This window comes from Rhea americana, unplaced genomic scaffold (assembly GCF_003343005.1).
Source record: "Rhea americana isolate MKP2758 unplaced genomic scaffold, rheAme1 scaffold_484, whole genome shotgun sequence".
Classification (NCBI taxonomy): Eukaryota; Metazoa; Chordata; class Aves; order Rheiformes; family Rheidae; genus Rhea; species Rhea americana.
The window spans coordinates 13,001-30,759 of NW_028186628.1; the positions used below are offsets into that span (position 1 = coordinate 13,001).

At 68.9% G+C, this 17,759-nt stretch overlaps 2 protein-coding genes across 6 annotated transcripts; both read right to left on the reverse strand.

Annotated features, from left to right (window-relative positions):
- Positions 1–1,760: 1,760 nt before the first annotated feature.
- INSRR (insulin receptor related receptor) lies at positions 1,761–9,980 on the reverse strand. The gene is made up of 21 exons (XM_085316998.1): positions 9,420–9,980; positions 7,949–8,261; positions 7,724–7,866; positions 7,306–7,450; positions 7,003–7,217; positions 6,773–6,899; positions 6,325–6,563; positions 6,083–6,250; positions 5,705–5,900; positions 5,526–5,567; positions 5,096–5,385; positions 4,795–4,931; positions 4,470–4,635; positions 4,066–4,174; positions 3,838–3,908; positions 3,317–3,546; positions 3,126–3,236; positions 2,835–2,994; positions 2,624–2,753; positions 2,413–2,547; positions 1,761–2,272 (listed from the first exon to the last, which is right to left on the reverse strand). The coding sequence occupies exons 1-21, from the start codon at positions 9,958–9,960 to the stop codon at positions 2,008–2,010; spliced, it is 3,933 nt and encodes a 1,310-aa protein (XP_085173124.1). The 5' UTR covers positions 9,961–9,980; the 3' UTR covers positions 1,761–2,007.
- Positions 9,981–12,789: 2,809 nt separating this feature from the next.
- On the reverse strand, positions 12,790–17,660 carry LOC146588973 (death-associated protein kinase 2-like). 5 transcript variants are annotated; one of them, XM_085317004.1, is made up of 14 exons: positions 17,167–17,657; positions 16,106–16,167; positions 15,917–15,963; positions 15,162–15,253; positions 14,800–15,021; positions 14,570–14,708; positions 14,272–14,401; positions 14,146–14,194; positions 13,933–13,959; positions 13,679–13,831; positions 13,551–13,596; positions 13,378–13,467; positions 13,081–13,164; positions 12,790–12,963 (listed from the first exon to the last, which is right to left on the reverse strand). In XM_085317004.1, the coding sequence occupies exons 3-14, from the start codon at positions 15,959–15,961 to the stop codon at positions 12,883–12,885; spliced, it is 1,158 nt and encodes a 385-aa protein (XP_085173130.1). In that variant the 5' UTR covers positions 15,962–15,963; positions 16,106–16,167; positions 17,167–17,657; the 3' UTR covers positions 12,790–12,882. The 5 variants fall into 5 exon arrangements, with proteins under 5 accessions (XP_085173130.1, XP_085173129.1, XP_085173132.1 ...); XM_085317003.1 differs by having other exon boundaries at positions 16,106–16,302; XM_085317006.1 differs by lacking the exon at positions 13,081–13,164 and having other exon boundaries at positions 16,106–16,302; positions 17,167–17,660.
- Between the last annotated feature and the right edge of the window lie 99 nt (positions 17,661–17,759).

The following is a 17,759-nucleotide window of genomic DNA, read 5'->3' on the forward strand; positions in this document are numbered from 1 at the left end:
GTGCCGGGGGTGAGGGAGCTCAGCCCCGCCGGGACCCTCGAGCGAAGGCCACGAGGAACCCCCAGCCCCAGCAGGTCTCACCCCCACCCCGTGGCCATCTCCCAAAATCTCAAAGCACGACCAGGCAGCTTGAAGCCTCTCCGTAGCATCGGGGTGTGCCCATCCCCACATCCCCAGCCCTCACCCCTCGGAGCAGCCCTGGCAGGGACCCTCCTCCTCCTCTTCCTCTCCCCCAGGGGAGGAAGGGCATGGACGGCGCCGTGACAGCATTGCATCCGCCGGCGCTGAGCCCTGCACCCCGCCAGCTCCAGCCCCTCGCAGCCAAATCCGCCCCCCTCCAACTGTGGGGTCCATGGGGAGCGGGAGGACACGTGCCGTCGCCGTCCCCTGCCCGTCCGAGCCTGCCCTGCTGCCTCGGAGCAGCGAGGGAGCYGGCCGGGGCCGCGGGGAGCGTGGGAAGGTGCCCCTGAGCCTCCGAGGAATTTGCAGCGTCAGGCGGGGGGTTGACGCACCGCGCTCAGGCCAGGGCCAGCCCTGACGCCGCTGCCTGTCCCCGAGCCTGCGGGCGACGAGGACGCAGGGCTCAGGGCGCTGCAGGGCCGGATGTGGCCCCCGCGCCCTCGGGGGTGGCTCATGCAGGCACTGAGTTTGGCACGTTCTCAGCCTGGGCTCCAGAGGGCAGGATGGGACCTTGCTGCTCCAGGACGGAGCCTCGCTCTTGCCACCACGAGCTGGACTGTCCTCATGGGGGGGCAGAGGTGGGGCTCAGGCGACGCCGTGCCTCAGTTTCCCCAGCCATCGGAGAGTGCCAGGTGAGGAAGGGTGAAGCCATCCCGGGTCTGGCTGGGACAGGCCAGAGCTGGAAAACGCCTGGAGAGGCAGGTTCCCACGAGGGTGCCGAGTGCTGGCTCCAGCCCCACGGCGTGGGAAAYCTCCACCTGCCCCACCACGGCCGGTCTCCAGCACCCAGGGGCAGTGGCCTCGGCTGAGCACCCGAGACCCCCCCCCCCGCCAAGCCGGAGATCCCAGCGGCTCCCGCACGCCGCATCTTCCCGGCTTCCGCCGCCCAGATATTTTTCCCCCAGAAACGCCCCGAGGAAGTCACCGGGGCCAGTGGCGGCAGCGGTGGGGGGAGGCCTGTGCATGGCTCCCCGCTGGGCACCCTGGCCCCACGGTGCCCCCCAGAAACCAGAGCACCGCCTCCGCCGAGCTTCGTCCCGCTTTATTCGCGCTCGTCCCACGGCCGCGGGGAAGCCAGCGAAGCCCCGTTCGCAGACCTGGGCGCCGGTCCCAGCCCCAGGGACCCAGCGGTGGCTCGGGGAGGCGGCAGGGTGGTCCCGGGCAGCTCTGCCTGCTGGGGCCCCCGCGCCTCAGTTTCCCCATCTGTAAAACGGGGGTAACGCTACTGACCTGCTTCGCAGATGGGCTGGGGGTGCTGCGGCAGAGGCGGCAATGCCGACAGCACCGGGCGGCAGGGGGGGACAACCCTGACCCCCAAGTCCTGCTCCCCACTCCACTGACCCTCATTTCCCCAGCCACCCCCAGCCTTCAAATCAAAAAAAAAAAGGAAAGAAACCGCAGCCGGGAAGCAGCCGGTGCCCACGCACCCTCCYGCCGGCCGCGCGGAGGACGGCACCCCGGTCTCTCCCCCAGCTCAGGGCACCCGGTTTTATTTCTAAGGGAAGGTYGGCGCCTGCGGGAGCCCGGCCAGGCACGGCACACGCGACCGCCCGCGGCGCCGCGTGGGGCATCTCCCCCCCCCCCTTTTCCCACGCCGGGGTTTGCCTGCGCCCGGGGTGCTGCAGCACGTGCAGCTCCTAGCGCACAGCCCCGCTCGCCGGCCACGACCCCCCTTCCCTTCCCCGCAATAAATAACACAAACGGCCCCCGCAGGTCCTTCCCCGGGGCACGTGTGGGACGGGAGGAGAAGTCCGGAGTGAGCTTCGAGGAAATCCCTCCCCGTTTCTTCGAGGAAATCCCCCGAGCGCCGGGGCCGGGGAGGGGGGGTCAGAGGCCGGGCGCCCCGTTCGGGAGCCGGCCACGGTCCTCGCGGGCGGGCGGCGGGGAGGCGGGCGGCTCGTGCTCCTCGGGGAGCGGGTCCGTCTCGGCGTCGGAGGGCTCGCCCGAGCCGCGCCGCCGGTTCTGGGGGCTGTAGAAGAAGGAGAGGGTGCGGAAAGCGGGCGCCATGTGGTCCTTGATGCGCTCCAGCAGCTGGACGAAGGAGGGGCGCTGGCGCGGGTTCTGCTGCCAGCACAGGCACATCAGCTCGTGGCTGCGGGAGAGAGGGCACCCGCTTGGGTCTGGGGGGGCCCGGCRCCCCCAGGCCACCCCGTTTCCCTCCCCACGGCATCACTCTGTTGACCAGAAGCCAGGGTGATGGGCACCGCGGCCGGCGCGGCTCTCCCCACTCACAGTTGGTCGGGGCAGTTCTCGGGCCTCTCCAGGACCCCGTTGTCCATGACGAAGTGCAGGACCTGCTCGTTGGACATGCCCTGGTAGGGCTGCTCGGCCAGCGTGGCGATCTCCCACAGCACCACCCCGAAGGACCTGCTGGCAGGTGCCACCGGTCAGCACGGGGACGTCCCCGGCCCCACGGCGCACCCCCCGCTCGCCCAGCACCCACCAGACGTCCGAGTGCGTGTTGAAGATCCCATCTTTCAGGGCCTCGGGGGACATCCAGCGCACGGGGAGCAGCCCCTTGCCACCTTTGCGGTAATAATCTGTCTCGTAGATGTCCCGGGTCATACCAAAATCTGGAGGAGGATGAGGAGGAGACATGAGCCCCAGGCCGTGCAGGGTGCTGGGGCCATGCCCACCCACTGCTGGGTGCCCACCTCCAATCTTGACGGTGAAGTCCTCGGAGACCATGCAGTTGCGGGCGGCGAGGTCCCGGTGCACGAACTTGTTGGCGTGGAGGTAGGCCATGCCGTCGGCGATCTCGCCCGCCATCTGGATCATGTCCCCAAGCGCGGGCGGGGGCAGCCCGGGGTTGTTCTGCACCAAGCGCAGAGGGAGAGATGGGGATGGGTGCACACGGTGCCTGGACCCCCAAAAAGCAGGGCTTGAGGGTGGGCAACAGACGATCCACAGCCCCCCAGGGATCCGTTCCTGTGTCAGCCCCTCACCTCAGCATCAGGCCTGAGTGAGCGCAGGTAGCTTTTCAAGTCCCCACGTGTCATCAGCTCCATGATGACCAAGGCTGGCTGGCCCTGGGACACAACGCCGAGGAGCCGGACCTGGGCAGGGGTGGGGGCAGGTGAGCAGACCCACCCTGMGCCGTCCTCCCTCCCTCCACGCATCCCGACCGCCCACCTACCACATGGTGGCACTTGAAGGCTTTCATGACGGAGGCCTCGTTGAGGAACTCGATGCGCTCCCGCATGGTGGCCAGCTCGTTGACTGTCTTCAGGGCCACCTTGGTCTCCTGGCCCTCGGCCTCGATGTCCTGCGCCAGCCCCTCGTACACCATCCCGAAGGAGCCCTGCCCCAGCTCCCGGATCACTGTGATCTTCTCCCGCGACACTTCCCACTCATCGGGGATGTACACTGTGGGGTTAAGGCGGGGGACCACCCGATCACTGTCCCTGTCACTGCGGACAGGGCCACCCCAGGGGCTTGGGGTCCCAGCTGCATGAACCCCTCATGCTGCCCACAGAGGGGTGCAGAGCTTTGAGGGCAAAACATAAGGAGATCCAGATCATGCAGCAAGGACCAGCTCAGGGACCAGCTCCCACTGGGCACCTCGGGGACCCTTCGTGTCTCGTGCCTCAGTTTCCCCCCTGCAAGGGTCCCACAAGGATCCCCTCTGAGGAGGCATGCCTGCCCGTCTCTACATACTGTCCGAGGCGCTGAAGTATTCGGGGTTGACGGAGGCGTAGAGGGTCCCACTGGGGTAACCGTCGTTGCTCCTGCAAGGGGTGGGCATCGCTCAGGGGCCGCTCTTGCCTTGGCCCGGAAGGGGGAGAGAGGGACGAGGGCACGATGCCGCCTCCCATGGTCCTTTCCCAGCCTCGGCTCCAGCCGGGGCTGTGACCAAGCCCAGGGGTTGCGGATGGGGGGTGCTACCTCTTCTTGTTGTAGAAGAAGACGAAGACAGCAAGGCACGAGATGAGCACCATGAGGACCACAGGTGTGACGGTGAGCAGGACGTAGAGGCTACTGGACTCCTCCTCGGCTGCCAAGGACATGTGCCCATGGGCGAGGATTGGGTCTAGTGCCCAGCAGACCCTGCCGTGCCAGACTCTGCACCCCGGCATGGCCGGACACCCTATCCCCCTGCAGTTCCCTAATGCAGGAGCATCTCCTGATCCTCCAGAGCCCCAGTCCAGCAGCACCCCCAATTCCCCTGGTGCCCCGACCAGCAGCATCTCCTGACCCCCCAGCTCCCTGGCCAAGCAGCACCCCTGATTCCTTGCCCCTCAGCCTGGGGAACCCGCTGGTGCTGTGTTCCCCTGCCGCCTGCCCGATACCTGGTCCCAGGATGTAAAACTTGATGAGCCCCGTCCATGAGCCGTTGCCGGCCAGCGAGGTGGCCCGGACCTTGGCGGAGTAGTTGCCCGGCTGGAGCAGAGCCAGGTGGACACCGCCGTACTTGGAGTAGCGGTGGCGGGAGACGCAGACGACGGTGGTGACCTCCTGGGGGGGGGTGAAGGGGCAGTGGCACTTCTGCCCCCACAAGCCAGGGCTCCGTTGTAGAAACCTCTGGTCCCTGCCCTCAAAACCTGGGGACCAGGACCGGGGTGCGCAGGCGGCCGGTCGCATGGACCGACCTGGGGATGTTGGTGGGGTCCTCACCTCGCTCTCACGGCTGTACTTGATCTCGTACTTGAGGATGAGCCCGTTGGGGTTCCTGGGCTCTTCCCAGCGCAGCAGGACGCTGTTCTTGCTGGCTGGCTCCCATGTGACATTGCCGGGAATGTTATCGGCTTGCACTAGAGAGGGGCACAGCAGGATGAGCATCCAGATCTAGTGCCAAACCCTTTACCAAAGGAGCCAGGACCCAAGAGCATCCCGGGCATCAGAGACGGGCCAGGCCCTGGTCTCATCTCAGGGCAAAGGCGAGGCTGGCTCTGCCCCCCGCACGACGGGCACCTACGTTCGGGCATGGTCCTGGCGAAGACGAAGGTGGCGGCGCTGCAGCCCACGGTGTGGGCGGCGTGGTTGCAGGCGTGGATGTCGATGCGGTACTCGGTGAAGTGCCGCAGCTGGGACAGCACCGTCCGGTCGCGCACCACCTTGTCCTCGAAGATCTGGAAGTCGGGCTTGGGCTCGCCGCCGGGGCGGCTCGGGGCCGGCGCGTTGCCCGGTGGCTCCGCGGACGAGGCGTTCGCTGGGGCCTGGCCGGTGCTGGTCACTGCCGGGACGTCGCGGCGCCGCTTCGGGGTCCTGCAGGGCAGGCAGACGGGGATGGGACATGGGGAAGCAGGACGCCTGGGCTCCTCCCCAAATGGAGCAAGGGAGAGAGACCCCTCATTGCTTCTGCAGGTGGTTTGTGGTGCTCAGCCTGCAGCCTGGCCCTTGCTCACCTCTGCGGGTTCTTGTTCACTGATGTCACCTTCCACGGTGGCCTGAGACAGCGAGAAATCRGTTAAAGGATCTGCCAGGAGCAGCCAGGGTATCCCCTTCCCTGGRGCAGACTCGTGCCACAGCCAAGCACCAGGCTCCTTCCCCTGGGCCAGCCTGGGGGGCATCCCGGGGAGAGCACCTGGGGATGATGATGGAGTTGTGGAGGAAGTTCTCGAACTTCTTCTGGAAGGACTCGGCTTCGCCCTCCATGCGGAGCCGCCCGTCGGCGGGGCGGCAGGGGCAGCAGCCCTCCTCGGCGTCCTGCTCCAGCTCGGGGCCGGCCCCGTCCTCGGCGCTGAAGCGCGTGTCCGCGCTGCTCGTCGGCAGCTTCAGGCCTGCAGGGCGCAGCCGGGCAGGGCTGGCAACGCCGTCCCCAGCGTCCCCATCCCAGCAGGAGGGACCCGGGAGAGTGGGATGCACCCTGGTGTCCTCGTCCCYGGGCTCGGGGGGACCTGCCCATCCTGCCTGCCCCCCGGCTCTGTCCCTGTCCCTGCCCCATCCCCACCCCAGCCACCACCTTTGTGGCAGTAGTCGTTGACGTAGAGCTCCATGTCCTCGGCCAGCTGCTGCCACAGCACCAGGTAGTAGGTGATGTTGCCGTTGCGCTGTGTGGGCGGCTTCCAGCGCACCACGATGTGCGAGGAGGAGTTGGACATGGAGATGACATCTCGGGGCACCGTTGGGGCTGGGCAGACGTGAGGACATTAGCCTGGACGCCCGTCCCTCCTATGAGCCCCCCCTTCCCGGTACAGCCCTTACCGGCTGGCATGGTGCGGATGTAGACCACCTCGCTCTCTGCCCCGTAGTTGCGYCCCTCCTCGGCCGTGGTGAGGGTGATGGCGCGGACGAAGATGGCGTATTGGGTCCAGGGCCGGAGGTTGAGCAAGGCCACGCCGGGCTCCTGCTCGGTGCTGAGGGGCAGCTCCACGTCCACCACGTTCCAGCTGTGGGCCCCGCAGGCGTCCTGCCCCACGTACTCCGACACATTCTGGAAGGGCCTGGCCCCGGGTGTCAAGGACCGTGCGGTGGCCCCAGCCCTCCCGCTCTGTGGGAACCCGGCCCCGGGGATGCCACCGGGGTCCACCAGCCCCAGGAGAGTTGCAGTCAGCTCTGTGGGGATGCTGGGGGCTGCCAGGAAGGGGTTGCACCCACCACCCCATGCTCTCGACAAGGGGGACAATCAAGCAGGGGACGGGGGACCACTTACGACTCCTTGTAGTAGACGATGAAGCTGAGGAGGTCCCGGTACTCGGGGGGCCGGTAGCGCTCCCACTTGAGGAAGATGCGGTCGGMCTCAGTGACGTTGGAGATGAAGCGGAGGGTCTGGGTCTTGCCTGTGGAGGGGTGCAAGGCTCAAGSCAGCGGTCGTGGTGCCTCCCTGCAGCCCCAGGGCCGGGTGCCCACCACAGCGCCCACCGTCCGCAGCCCTGCACTCACAGGACGCCCGGTCCCCATTGGTGCGGGGGTTGATCTCGGCCTTGTTCTGCCGCCCCTTGGTGCCCGTGACCTCCTCCATGCGGTAGATCTCGGCCAGGCACAGCTTGGGGTTGAAGGCAAAATACATCTTGCCCACAGGRATGGAGAGAACATGGTGGCTCCAGTCCCAGAGCTGCTGCAGGTTCTGGTTGTCCAGGACATACAGGGTGTAATTCCTGGAGGAAGAGATGYGTGCAGAGACAGTGGGCAGAGATGCCTCCAAAGCCATGTCCCACCCTAGCCCCCTTGTCCACCTGTCCTTACCCATCCACCATAGAGTCACCGCGGATCAGCTTGAGGTTCTTGAAGAAGGACAAGGAGACGAGGGCAAAAGAGTGCTTGATCTTCAGGAAGCCCGTGATGGTCTCAATGAGGCCCAGACTGCTCTGCAGCTCTGAGGCCAGGTTATCTGGAGATACCCACGGTGTTGAGTGCGGGGTGGGGAACGGTGCTGGCCTTTGCATCACCCCCAACTCACACGGCAGCACGTGGAGAGCCCAGCACCCAGCAGTACCCACCCATTAACCCACCCACCAGTGCCACCAGCACTGCCTGCAGTGAAAGACACTCCCCTCTTGCCCCATCTCTGGTCCCTGGAGCACCGGGGCATGCGGGGCTTGCACAGAGGGATTTGCACGAGGACGGACCCGCGGGCAGGGAGGTGACCGGCACCGGCACTCACAGCCCCGGCGGATGTTAATGATGAGGCTGCCTTCGACGAGGGTGCAGCCCGCCAGCTCCTGCGCCGCCCGGGTCGAGTCAATGGTCTTGGTGCCCACCTTGCACTCCTTGGGGCACAGCCCCTCGCACTTGTGGCAGAAGATGCTGCAGGCGGGCGGGATGTGAGCCGCGTGCGGGCGTCCCGAGCACCCCACCGCCACCGTTTTGCAGCACCCCGTGCTCCCACCTGCTCTCGTTCCTGGTGTATCCCGAGGGGCACTCGGAGAGGCACTGCCGCCGGTGGATGACGAACTTGGAGGCGTCGCGGGGGTTCTCGGAGACCTTGCGGAGGCTGGCGCAGTACTCGGCCGTGACGCAGCGCCAGCCCTCGTACTCGTAGGTGCGGGCCGGGCAGGAGGGCAGGCAGTGCCCGTTGAAGTGGAAGTGGCGGCAGGCGACGCAGGCCCGGCTGTCGCGGGGCCGCCCGCAGCCCCCCAGGCACTCGGCGTGGCAGCACTCGCCCGCCGCCGTGCACGCCGAGCCCGCGCCGCAGGGGCACACTGCGGGGAGACACACGGCGCGCCGTGGGGCCCTGCGTGCCCGGGGGCTGGCCAAAAAGGGGCTTTTCCCAGAGAAAAGGAGTTTGAGTGACCGCCTGGCCCTGGTTTGCGGGGGGACTCATGCTGCTGCCAGCCCGGAGCTGGCAAGGGGCTGCCCATCAGCAGGGGGGTGGGAGCAAAGGGTCTGGGCTTTGCCCAGGGCAAGAAGCAAGAGGTGGGAAGAGTGGGGGCAGGAGGGGAGTTTCTGGCACACTCCTGCTGCAGGGGGCAAGGAAAGAAGGATGGATGGATGGATGGATGAACAGGTGGATGGACAGAGAGCAGAATGGATGGGCGGGTGGGTAGAGGGATGAAGAGCAGGATGGACGGGTGGATGGAGAGCAGGAAGGATGGATGGTATGATGGATGAAGAGCAGGATGGATGGGTGGGTGGATGAGTAGCAGGACAGATGGGTGAGTGGGTAGATGGCCAGGTAGATGGGTGGATGAACAGGTGGATGAATGGGTGGATGGAGAGATAGCAGGACAGATAGGTGGATGGATGGATGGAGACCAGGATGGATGGACAGCAGGTTGGATGGCAGGATGGATGAGTAGATGCATAGCAGTGTGGAGGGCTACATAGGTGATCAGCTGGGCGGACAAATGGGTGGATGGAAAGCCAGCCAGATAGATGGGTGGGTGAGGGCTGTCGAGGCCCATCCCCTGCTGTGCCCCAGCTCCCCGGAGGAGCAGCGGGAGCTGCTCCGTGCAGCTGGTGCTGGGGCAGTGGCCGAGGTTACAKCCCTGATAAGGATCTGTGTTTATAGTATATATTTCATTACCAGGCCTCCTGTTTACAGCAAACGAGCCCGGGAGGGGCCTGTATTTACCTCCCYGCTGGGAAAACACCGCAGCTGGGAGCTGGCCTCTCCCCCGGCCGATGATACAGCGCGGATCCGATTACTCCTGCCGCAGCACCCTCCCGGCGGCAGGGCAGGGTCGGCGGGCCGCCCGCCCGCCGGGGCACCCCGGGCCCAGCCGCCCTCCCAGTTACCCCCTGGCTGTGGGTACCCGCATCCCACTGCCCGGCCCCTTCGGCCCGGGGGGCTGCAAAGCTCGTGGCTTGTTTTGACGTTCCCAGTAACGCAATGGCGCTGGGCGACCACCGGTACCCACCTTTCTGGCAGTAGCTGGAGGTCCAGCAGCGATAATCGAGCTGCCCGTTGACGCTGGTCTGCACGCAGGGCTTCTCCACGTCCAGGATGCCCGGGCAGACGTCGGCGCACTCCTCCACCAGCTTGTTGCCCACGATGTAGTTGTTGTCCACGGCGTCGGGCAGCAGCAGCCCCCAGTCGATGGTGGAGATGTGGCAGAGCTCCTGGTTGCGCTCGATGCGCACCGAGCCGCGCAGCACGTGGGTCAGGCTGTGCAGCCCGATGTCCCGCAGGTGGGGCATCTCGAAGATGACCAGGGCGTAGTTGAAGAAGAGGCTGGTGCCGCGGATGACGGAGAGGTTGGGGAAGAGGTCGCGGAGGCTCTCCAGCCCGTAGACGCGGAAGAGCAGCAGGTACTCGGTGATCATGAGGAGGCGCGGGAAGCTGAGCCCCCGGAAGTCCTCGGCGCCCGTGGTGAACATGAGCAGGATCTGCAGGTTGCCCTCGATGATGGAGCAGTTTTCCAGCTTCTGGAGCTGGGAGACGTCGTTGCGGATGTCCATGCTGCCGCAGACTGCGGGGTGGGGGGAGAGGGCCGGCGTGGGCAGCGAGAAGAGCTGCCCCCCCCCGGAGACCCCCRCACCACGGCTGCAGCGCAGCCCGGGGCGGCAGCAGCGTTGGGGGGGGGAGGATTTAATATCTTCATCCTGGCTGTCAAATTTGGCCAGAATTGCTTTGAACGTTCAGGGGAGACGCGAGCGGCTCTGACAGCGAGCCGACACGCGCCTCGGCGCTCCGGGGCAGGAGTTGTCCGGGAGCGACGGGAGCCCGGCGCGAGCCGTGACGCTAACGAGCCCTGGCTGCCGGGAGCCGGGGGGGCAATGCTCACCCCCCCCTCCCTGGTGTGCGGCCTTTGCCCTTCCCGTTGCCACGCGGGAATGGCACCGTTTCCCACCCCGGGGGGGTTTTCCACCCGGATTTCCCCCCGGGGCTGTTGCAGAGAGCCGGCACGGCGGAGGGGACACGGAGCCGGGAGCCTCCTGCTTCCCGCTCCCGACGGGGACGCGAAGAGCCTGGCGAGCCGGCGGCTTCCCCGCAGCCCCCGCGCGCCCAGCGCCTGCAACCTGACGCCGAGTTATCGCCGGGAGAAGCGCGCCGATACCCGAGAGGGATTTACTGTAAACACCGAGGACAAACCCGGCCAGCTCAGCCCCTACCCTGAGCACCGGCAGCCGCGCGGGGCTCTTCCCGGCTCCGCGCGCTCCGGGTTCCCACGCCGGCGCGTGCCGCGAGCCCGGCGTGGCGGGGACGTCGGCAAACGCGCCGGCTGCCGCCCGCCGCCCCCGCGGCGGAGGGCCCTGCCCGGCCCGGACCCCCCTCGCCACGTCCCCGGGATGCTCGGCCGGGACACGGGGACTGTCTCCGGCCGCCCGAGGGACGGGGTCAGCTATGGGTCTGGTCCCGCTGGGCCGTGGGCGGCCCCGGGCTCAAGCTGGTGCGTCCCCCCCGCGACCTTGGCAAAGCCGCTGCCGCCCTCCGCCGTGCAGGAGAGATGGGACCGGCCCCAGCCCCTCGTGGGGGGGTGGGGGTGCTCCGGACCCTCRTGGGGGGCAGAGAGGGAGCTGGGGTGCTCTGGCCCCTCACTGGGGGCAGAGGGGGCAAGGAGGGTGCCCGAAGCAGCTCTTGGCACAGCCCCTTTGCTCGGACACTTCATCCTCCCGTGGCACCATCTGCTCCTCCGTCAACCGATGGTACCGATGGGGAAACTGAGGCACTGGGGAGCGGGAGGGGAGAGRGCACCCCCAAAGCCGGCAGCAAACCCAGGCGTCCCGGCACCCCTGTCCTCCGGCGGAGCCGGGCAGGAGCAGAGACGCGCTGACCTTAGCCGCGAGATCCCGCTGGGGCTTTTCCWCCCAGCCGCGGCCCCCTGCTCCCCGCCCTGGTCCTCCCCAGGGATTTTCCCCCTTTCCCAGCTGCTTTCCATCGTTGAGCTCCAATTTTCTGCCCACACGTCCCCAGCCCCCTGCAAACACGAGCGATCGATGCCCCCGACTCYGGCGCGATCCCCCCTGCTCCACGCTCGCCGCTTCCCATCACAGCCCGCGCGGCCGAGCCCGGCGCCTCCCGGGACGCAGCTTTTCCAAGAAACCCGAGCGAAGGAGTCACTTCCCGCAGCACCAGGGCTTGGCGGGGGGGTCCCACTCCCACGGGGGCTGCGTGGGCAGGAGGCCAGGTCCCAGCCCCAGAGCGGCCCTGGATACAGCGGGGGGCTGCAGCGGAGACGGGGAAAAGGGAAACTGAGGCAGGGAGCAAAGGAGGAGCTGAAGAGATGCAGGGAGCATCCGAGCCAGCCCCGAAGCCCCCGGGCACGGAGCCTCTCGCTCCCCCAACCCAGGGCTGTCCCATCCCGGATCCCCCCTCGCCCTCTCCGGGCACTTACTTTCGGACGTGGCCCRTGCCAGGGGCGGCGGGACGGGACCGAGGAGCAGCAGGGCCACCCCGAGCCGCAGCACCGCCGCTGCCGCCTTCGCCCCCATGGCCCACAGCCCCGAGGACGGCGGCTCCGCGGAGGCGGCGGGTCCCGCACGGAGGCACCGGTGCAGCCCCGGACGCCTGGGCCCGGCCCGCGGCGCTCCCTGCCCGGCCCTCGCCGGGCCCGCGCGGCCCCCTTCACTTTTGTTTTCGGCTGCCGCACACAAAATATTTAGCCTGACAACTGAGCGGGGCCGGGCCAGGGCCGCCTATTTCTTGTTTGGGAAATAGAGAGGGGAGAAGGGAGAGGAGGCGAACGGGGCGGCCCAGAGCGCGGCCCCGGCAGGGAAGGGGGGGTCTGGCCTCCGGCCCCGCGGGCGGCAGCCAGGACGCCTGGGTCCCCCGCCGCCTCCGTCGCCGCGTGCCTCAGTTTCCCCGGCCAGGGCAAGGGCATGCTCYTGGGACCTCTTGCAGCCTCCCGTGCCCCCCAATCCTGAGCCAGCGAGGGGAAGAGACCCCCCGGGACCCCTCAGGTGCTGCAGAGCCTGGAGGAGCAGCAGCCCCAGGGAGGGGGTGAGCTGGGACCCTCCACACGGGCCAAACCCGGGATGCAGCGGGGTCACCGCTGGCTGGGCCAGGTCCCTGCACAAAGCCACGTGCCAGCATGTCCCCCCAGTCCCCCGRGGGGTCTGAGGAAGAGGAGCGGGAGGAAGCCGAGGGTGCACAGTGCTGGCCCGTCCCCTGTGCAGACGCAAGACCCGATGGTGGGGGGGCACCTTTATTTCTCCAAATGCAACCAAAACGGGGAGCCAGCAGGGCTGGGGGGGGGCAGATGGGGGGTCTCACTGCCCCAGCAGCCCTGGGGCCCCCCAGCAGCCCTGCCCCCCACCCCAGCGCTGCAGGGCTGGGAGCGAGGGGGCCGCAGAGCGTCTCCAGCCCGGGGCCGCCCGCGTGCAGGAGGGGCAGGGGGCCGGATCTCCCCCCGCGGCGGGGCCCCGCTCGCCTCCCCCCGCTCACGAGCAGCTGCTCCTCCGGCGGCGCAGCAGCGTCGCGGGGTGGCTGCCGTCGGCCTCCTGGTCGCTCTCGCAGCAGCGCTGGGGGGGCACAGGGGGGTTGGAGGGCAGCGCCAGGACCCTGCCCCCCCCCCGCCCGAGCCCTCTGCCCCTGGCCTTGAGGGGGGGGGGGGGCCCCCGGGGCCCCCGGCCGCTCACCAAGTCCTCGTCCTCCTTCCTCCGGCGGCACAGGAGCCGCATGCGGCAGAGCCGGTTGCACGCCGACACCATGTTATAGGAGAGCTGGGGTGGGGGGCACGGAAAGGCAGGATGCAATGGGGGGGGGAGCATCCCCTCCTCCCCCACCCCCCTGAGCGCAGCGCCGCCCTGGGCGCAGACCCCCCGGGCACCACGGACCCCCCTCCCCAGAGGGCGGCTCCCAGGCAGACGCAGGGGGGTGGACAGGGGGGCGGCGGGAGCCCCCAGCCCCCCCCGCGGGCCCGGGCCGCCCTTCACCTTCCATTTCCGCCGCGCGTTGAACTTGCGGAAGTTTTTCATGTTGATGGAGGAGCGGCTCCGGTTCGCCGCCTGCTTCCGGCTCAGCGGCTGCCGGGGAGCGGAGAGCCCGGCACCGTCACCCGCCGCCCCGGCGCCGCCGGCCCCGCTCCGGCCCCGCCGCAGCCCCTCACCTTGATCCAGGGGTGGACGAGGCACTCGGCCGCCGTCATGCGCTCCCTGCAAGAGCGCCCGGCTGGTTGCATCAGGGCGGCGGGGGGCTGCCCGGCCCGGCCCCCCCCCCGGCGGCGCCGGCACTCACCCCGGCTCCTTCCGCAGGAGCTGCCGGATGAAGTCCTTGGCCATGTCGGATGCGTCGCCGAAGTAGCGCTCCTCGAAGTCGTAGGCGCCGGCGACGACGTTGGCGAGGGTCTCGGCGTCCGTCTCGCCCTGGAAGGGGGAGAGGCCGCTGAGCCTGCGGGCGAGACGACAGGGGTGCTGAGCGCGGGAGCCGCCGAGCGCGGGGGCCGCCACCGCCGGCCCCGGGCCACCTCTCCGCGTCCCGCCCGCACTCACAGGACGTAGGTGATGACGCCGATGCTCCTGCAAGGCGGACACGGATGGGGGGCATCAGGCGCTGCAGCCCGCGGCCGGGAGCAGCCGCGCGGACGCCCCCGGCTCGCGGCGCTCCGCCTGCCCGGGACGTGCCCGTGCCCGTGCCCGTGCCCGTGCCCGTGCCCAGCGGCTCGGCCCGCGGGGTCTCCGCGCCGGCTCCCCGTCGCCTCTCACCACATGTCGGCGGCGGAGCTCAGCGGCTCGTAGTTGATCACTTCGGGAGCTGGGGACACACGGGGCCGCGTGAGAGCCGGGTGCCCCCGGGGGCGTCCCCGGCCCCCCGGCCCCCGGCCGCCGCACCGATGTACTGCGGGGTCCCGCAGAGGCTTTTGAAGGTCGCGCCGTCCTCCAGCTTCCGGGCCAGCCCGAAGTCGATGATCTTGATCTGGGGCTTGGGCACGTCCTTCTCCCGCAGCATGATGTTCTCGGGCTGCGCGAGGGCCGGCGGGGTGTGACGGGGAGGACGCTGGGGTCCCCGAGCCACGGCAGCCCCCCAAAAGCACCACAAAACCTCCAGGAACTGGGGCAGGATGTGGCCGGGGGCTCCGGCACGGGGGGCTCCGGCGAGCGGCTGCATCCCCCCCCCCACCGCGGGCACCTTGAGGTCGAAGTGGGCGATGCGGCGGGCRTGCATGTACTCCACGCCGCGCAGGATCTGCACCAGGAACTCGACGGCCGCCTCCTCCGACAGCACCTCCTTCTCGGCGATGAAGTCGAAGAGCTCCCCGCCGCGGATGCTGCACGGTGCGGGGGGCACGCAGCGCCGTGAGCATCCTCCCCCCACCACCAGCGTGTAAAGGGAGGTTCATCCCCCGGCCCCCCACTCACAGCTCCAGGATGAGCACCACCTCGGCCTTGCTGGCGAAGAGGTCGTGGAGCTGCATGATGTTGGGGTGGTCGAGCTGCCGGAGGATGGAGACCTCCCGCTCCACCTGCGCCCGGTCCAAGCCCAGCCGGCTGCCCCGGCACTTGCGCGTCTTCACGAACTTGGCGGCGTAGAAGGTGCCCGTGCTCCGCTCCTGGCACCGCTTTACCACACCGAAGTGCCCGCTGCGGCGAGACGGCCAGGCTGGGTTCGCCGGGGAGGACACGTGGCCATGGGCGCCCACCTGCCCTGCAGCGCCCGCGGGGGGACCGAGGCGTCCGGGTGCCTGCTCCCAGCTGCAGGACCTGCCGGAGACCCCGCTCACCTGCCCAGCTTCTCCAGCAGCTCGTAGAGGTCCTCCACGTTGCCCGGTCTGAAGGCAGCCGCGGGAGCTGGTGCCTCCTCCCTCGCCGCGTCCTGCAGGGCCGCACCAGGACACCCCACTCAGCCGCCACGGGCCGTTCCCCAGCCCTCACTGGGTCCCTCATCCCCACCAGCAGTGCTGCCTCCCGCACCCTGCGGCACCCCCAGAGTGGGGATTCTCTGGTGTCTCGTAACATGGTTGTGCTCAAGCTCTTCAGGATTAATCCTGGYCCCTCTCTCCTCCACCTGATTTCCGCTAAGCTCTCCAGATGGTGCAGACTTTCACACCCCTGCCCAAGGGGCTGGGAAGCAGCAGGGGGCAGGGAGCTGGACAGCAGGAGCTGCGTTCCCGGAAGGAAGCAAGTCCGGCCAGGAGGGCCGGCCGCCAGCCCGCCTGGGGGCCATATATGTCCATATGTTTCTTCCTGGTTGTGCGGACGGAGGCTCTGGGTGGGAGGCTCCCGATGATGCATGAAGCAGCTGCAGAGCGCCCCGTGGGATCGCCCGCCCCACCGCATCCCACCAAGCCCCTGCTGCTGTGGCAAAGCTCTCCAGGCCGCATGCCCGTGCCTCAGTTTCCCCTGGTGTGCAGGGGGCAAACAGGAGGTGCCAAAGGCAGAGCAAAGTTCATGCTATTTAAAAGGAGGGCGTAATCGAGTGTAACAGCCCCATGCACGAAGCTCACGCACAAGCTCGCAGCGAGGGCGAGAAACCCACCTGGGCAGCATCAGGGGTGCCCCCCGCACCGCCGTCCTCGGCCATCCCTGCAAAGACGGAAACAGCAGCAGCTCAGCGGGCTGGGGGCAAGTGGGGCCCCGCAGGGAGCCCGGCCCACGCCTTGCTCCTAGCAGAGCCCCCCCCAGCTCATTGCACCCACGAGCATTGCACCCAGGCAGCTGCCCTGACCTCAGGGAGCAGCTGGATCTACGGCCCGAAGCTGGGATGAGCCCGGAGCTCGGGAATGGGTCCTTAAAGAGAGGTTTAATCCCRGCAGCTTGAAGCAATAAACAAGCCTCTTCCAAAGAGTTTCCAGCTCACGCAGGCAGCAGGCGATTGCCAGAGGCTGAGCTTAGCCCTGTCATCCCGCGCCTCAGTTTCCCCAGCTGTAAAACAAAGCTAATGACCCCCTGGCAGCCAGGGAAGGGGCCACCGGAGCCAGGCTGCCGGGGCTGGATGCTGCCCGGACCTGCAGCTCCTGCGGAYGCTGCCACCTGCGGCACTGGAGAGGTGGGAGCCCCTGCACCYRCTGGAGCATCCCGRCTGYAAACGGGGGTCCAAAACCCTGCCCRGCACAGCRCAGATCGCCCCTGCMCCACTGCCCACACTGTGGCACGGCACGGTGCCCCAGGCCACGGGGTCCGCTCTGATCGCCTGCTGCAGGTGGGGAAACTGAGGCAGGGAGCTCCGAACTGAGGGACCCAGCCAAGCGCCGGGAAGAGACGCTGCTCGCGGACACCAGGAAAGGGAAAAGCTGACGGGATCTGCCAGAGGTGAGGTCTCTCCCCAGCAGGAAAAAGCAGCTCGATGAGGGAGCTGGTCCGAGCTGGGACGGAAAACGCCCCAGAGGCTCCGCGTCCCGGGGCAACCAAACGCCCCGACCTCGGAGCGACGCAGGACGCTCCGGCGTCCCGCGGGGAGCCRGGCCCGTCTGCCCCCCGGGAAGCGGCCGCGAGGGGTGGCGAGCCGGCCCCGAGCCCCCGTCCGGCTCGGCACGGCACGGCACGGCTCAGCCTCGCACCCCCGGGCCGGCGATTCCCGACCAGAGCCTTCCGCAGCGGCGAGCGGGTCCGCACGGCTCCCTCCCCCGGGGGCAGAGCCGCAGGGGCCCCCCGCGCCCCCGCGGAGGGGAACCGGGGCACGGCGCGGAGCAGCGCCGCGCCCGCAGCCCCCGGCGCTGCCTCCCGGGATAAACCACCCCCGGAGGGGGCGAAACGGCGGCCGCCCCCCGCCCCGCGCCCCCCCCTTACCTCGGCCCCCGGGGCCCGCGGGACGGAGCCAGGCTTCGGGCACGGCGCCTCCGGCTCCAGCCGCCGCGGAGCAGCGCCGGGCGCGAGCTCTCCTAGAAATCCCCGCGCTTCCCGGGACTCGGGGGCGCCGGCGGCCGTCGGAGCCCGGGCTGGGCAGGGGCTCCGGAAAAAACAAAAGGGGAAAAAAAAAAAGCCGCTTCCAAGGTCTCTGGGGAAACGCCTCCCCCCGCCCCCCGCGCTGTCCCCGCCTGGAAGAGCCTCGTCCGGCTGCCGAGAGAGGCTGGAAAAGGCCTTTTAGGGTCACTTCCAAGAGCGTTTCCTGCGCCTCGGCCCCTCGAGGGGCAGAAAACCCGGGCGCGCTCCCCGGCACGGCCGGGGGGCACCCGGCCGCGCTGCCCCGCCGCCTCCGCGGCCGCGCTGCGCCCGAAAGCCGGGGGATTGCAAACAGGAAACCTGTCTGGCGGATAAAAATACCGTAACCGAGCTGCCCAGAGGGGAAACGGCGGAGCGGGAGGGTGCGAAGGTACAGAGGAGGGGCAGCTTTCTTAAGGTGGAATGAGACGCGGGGGCGGCCGCGTCGGGGACCCGGCGCC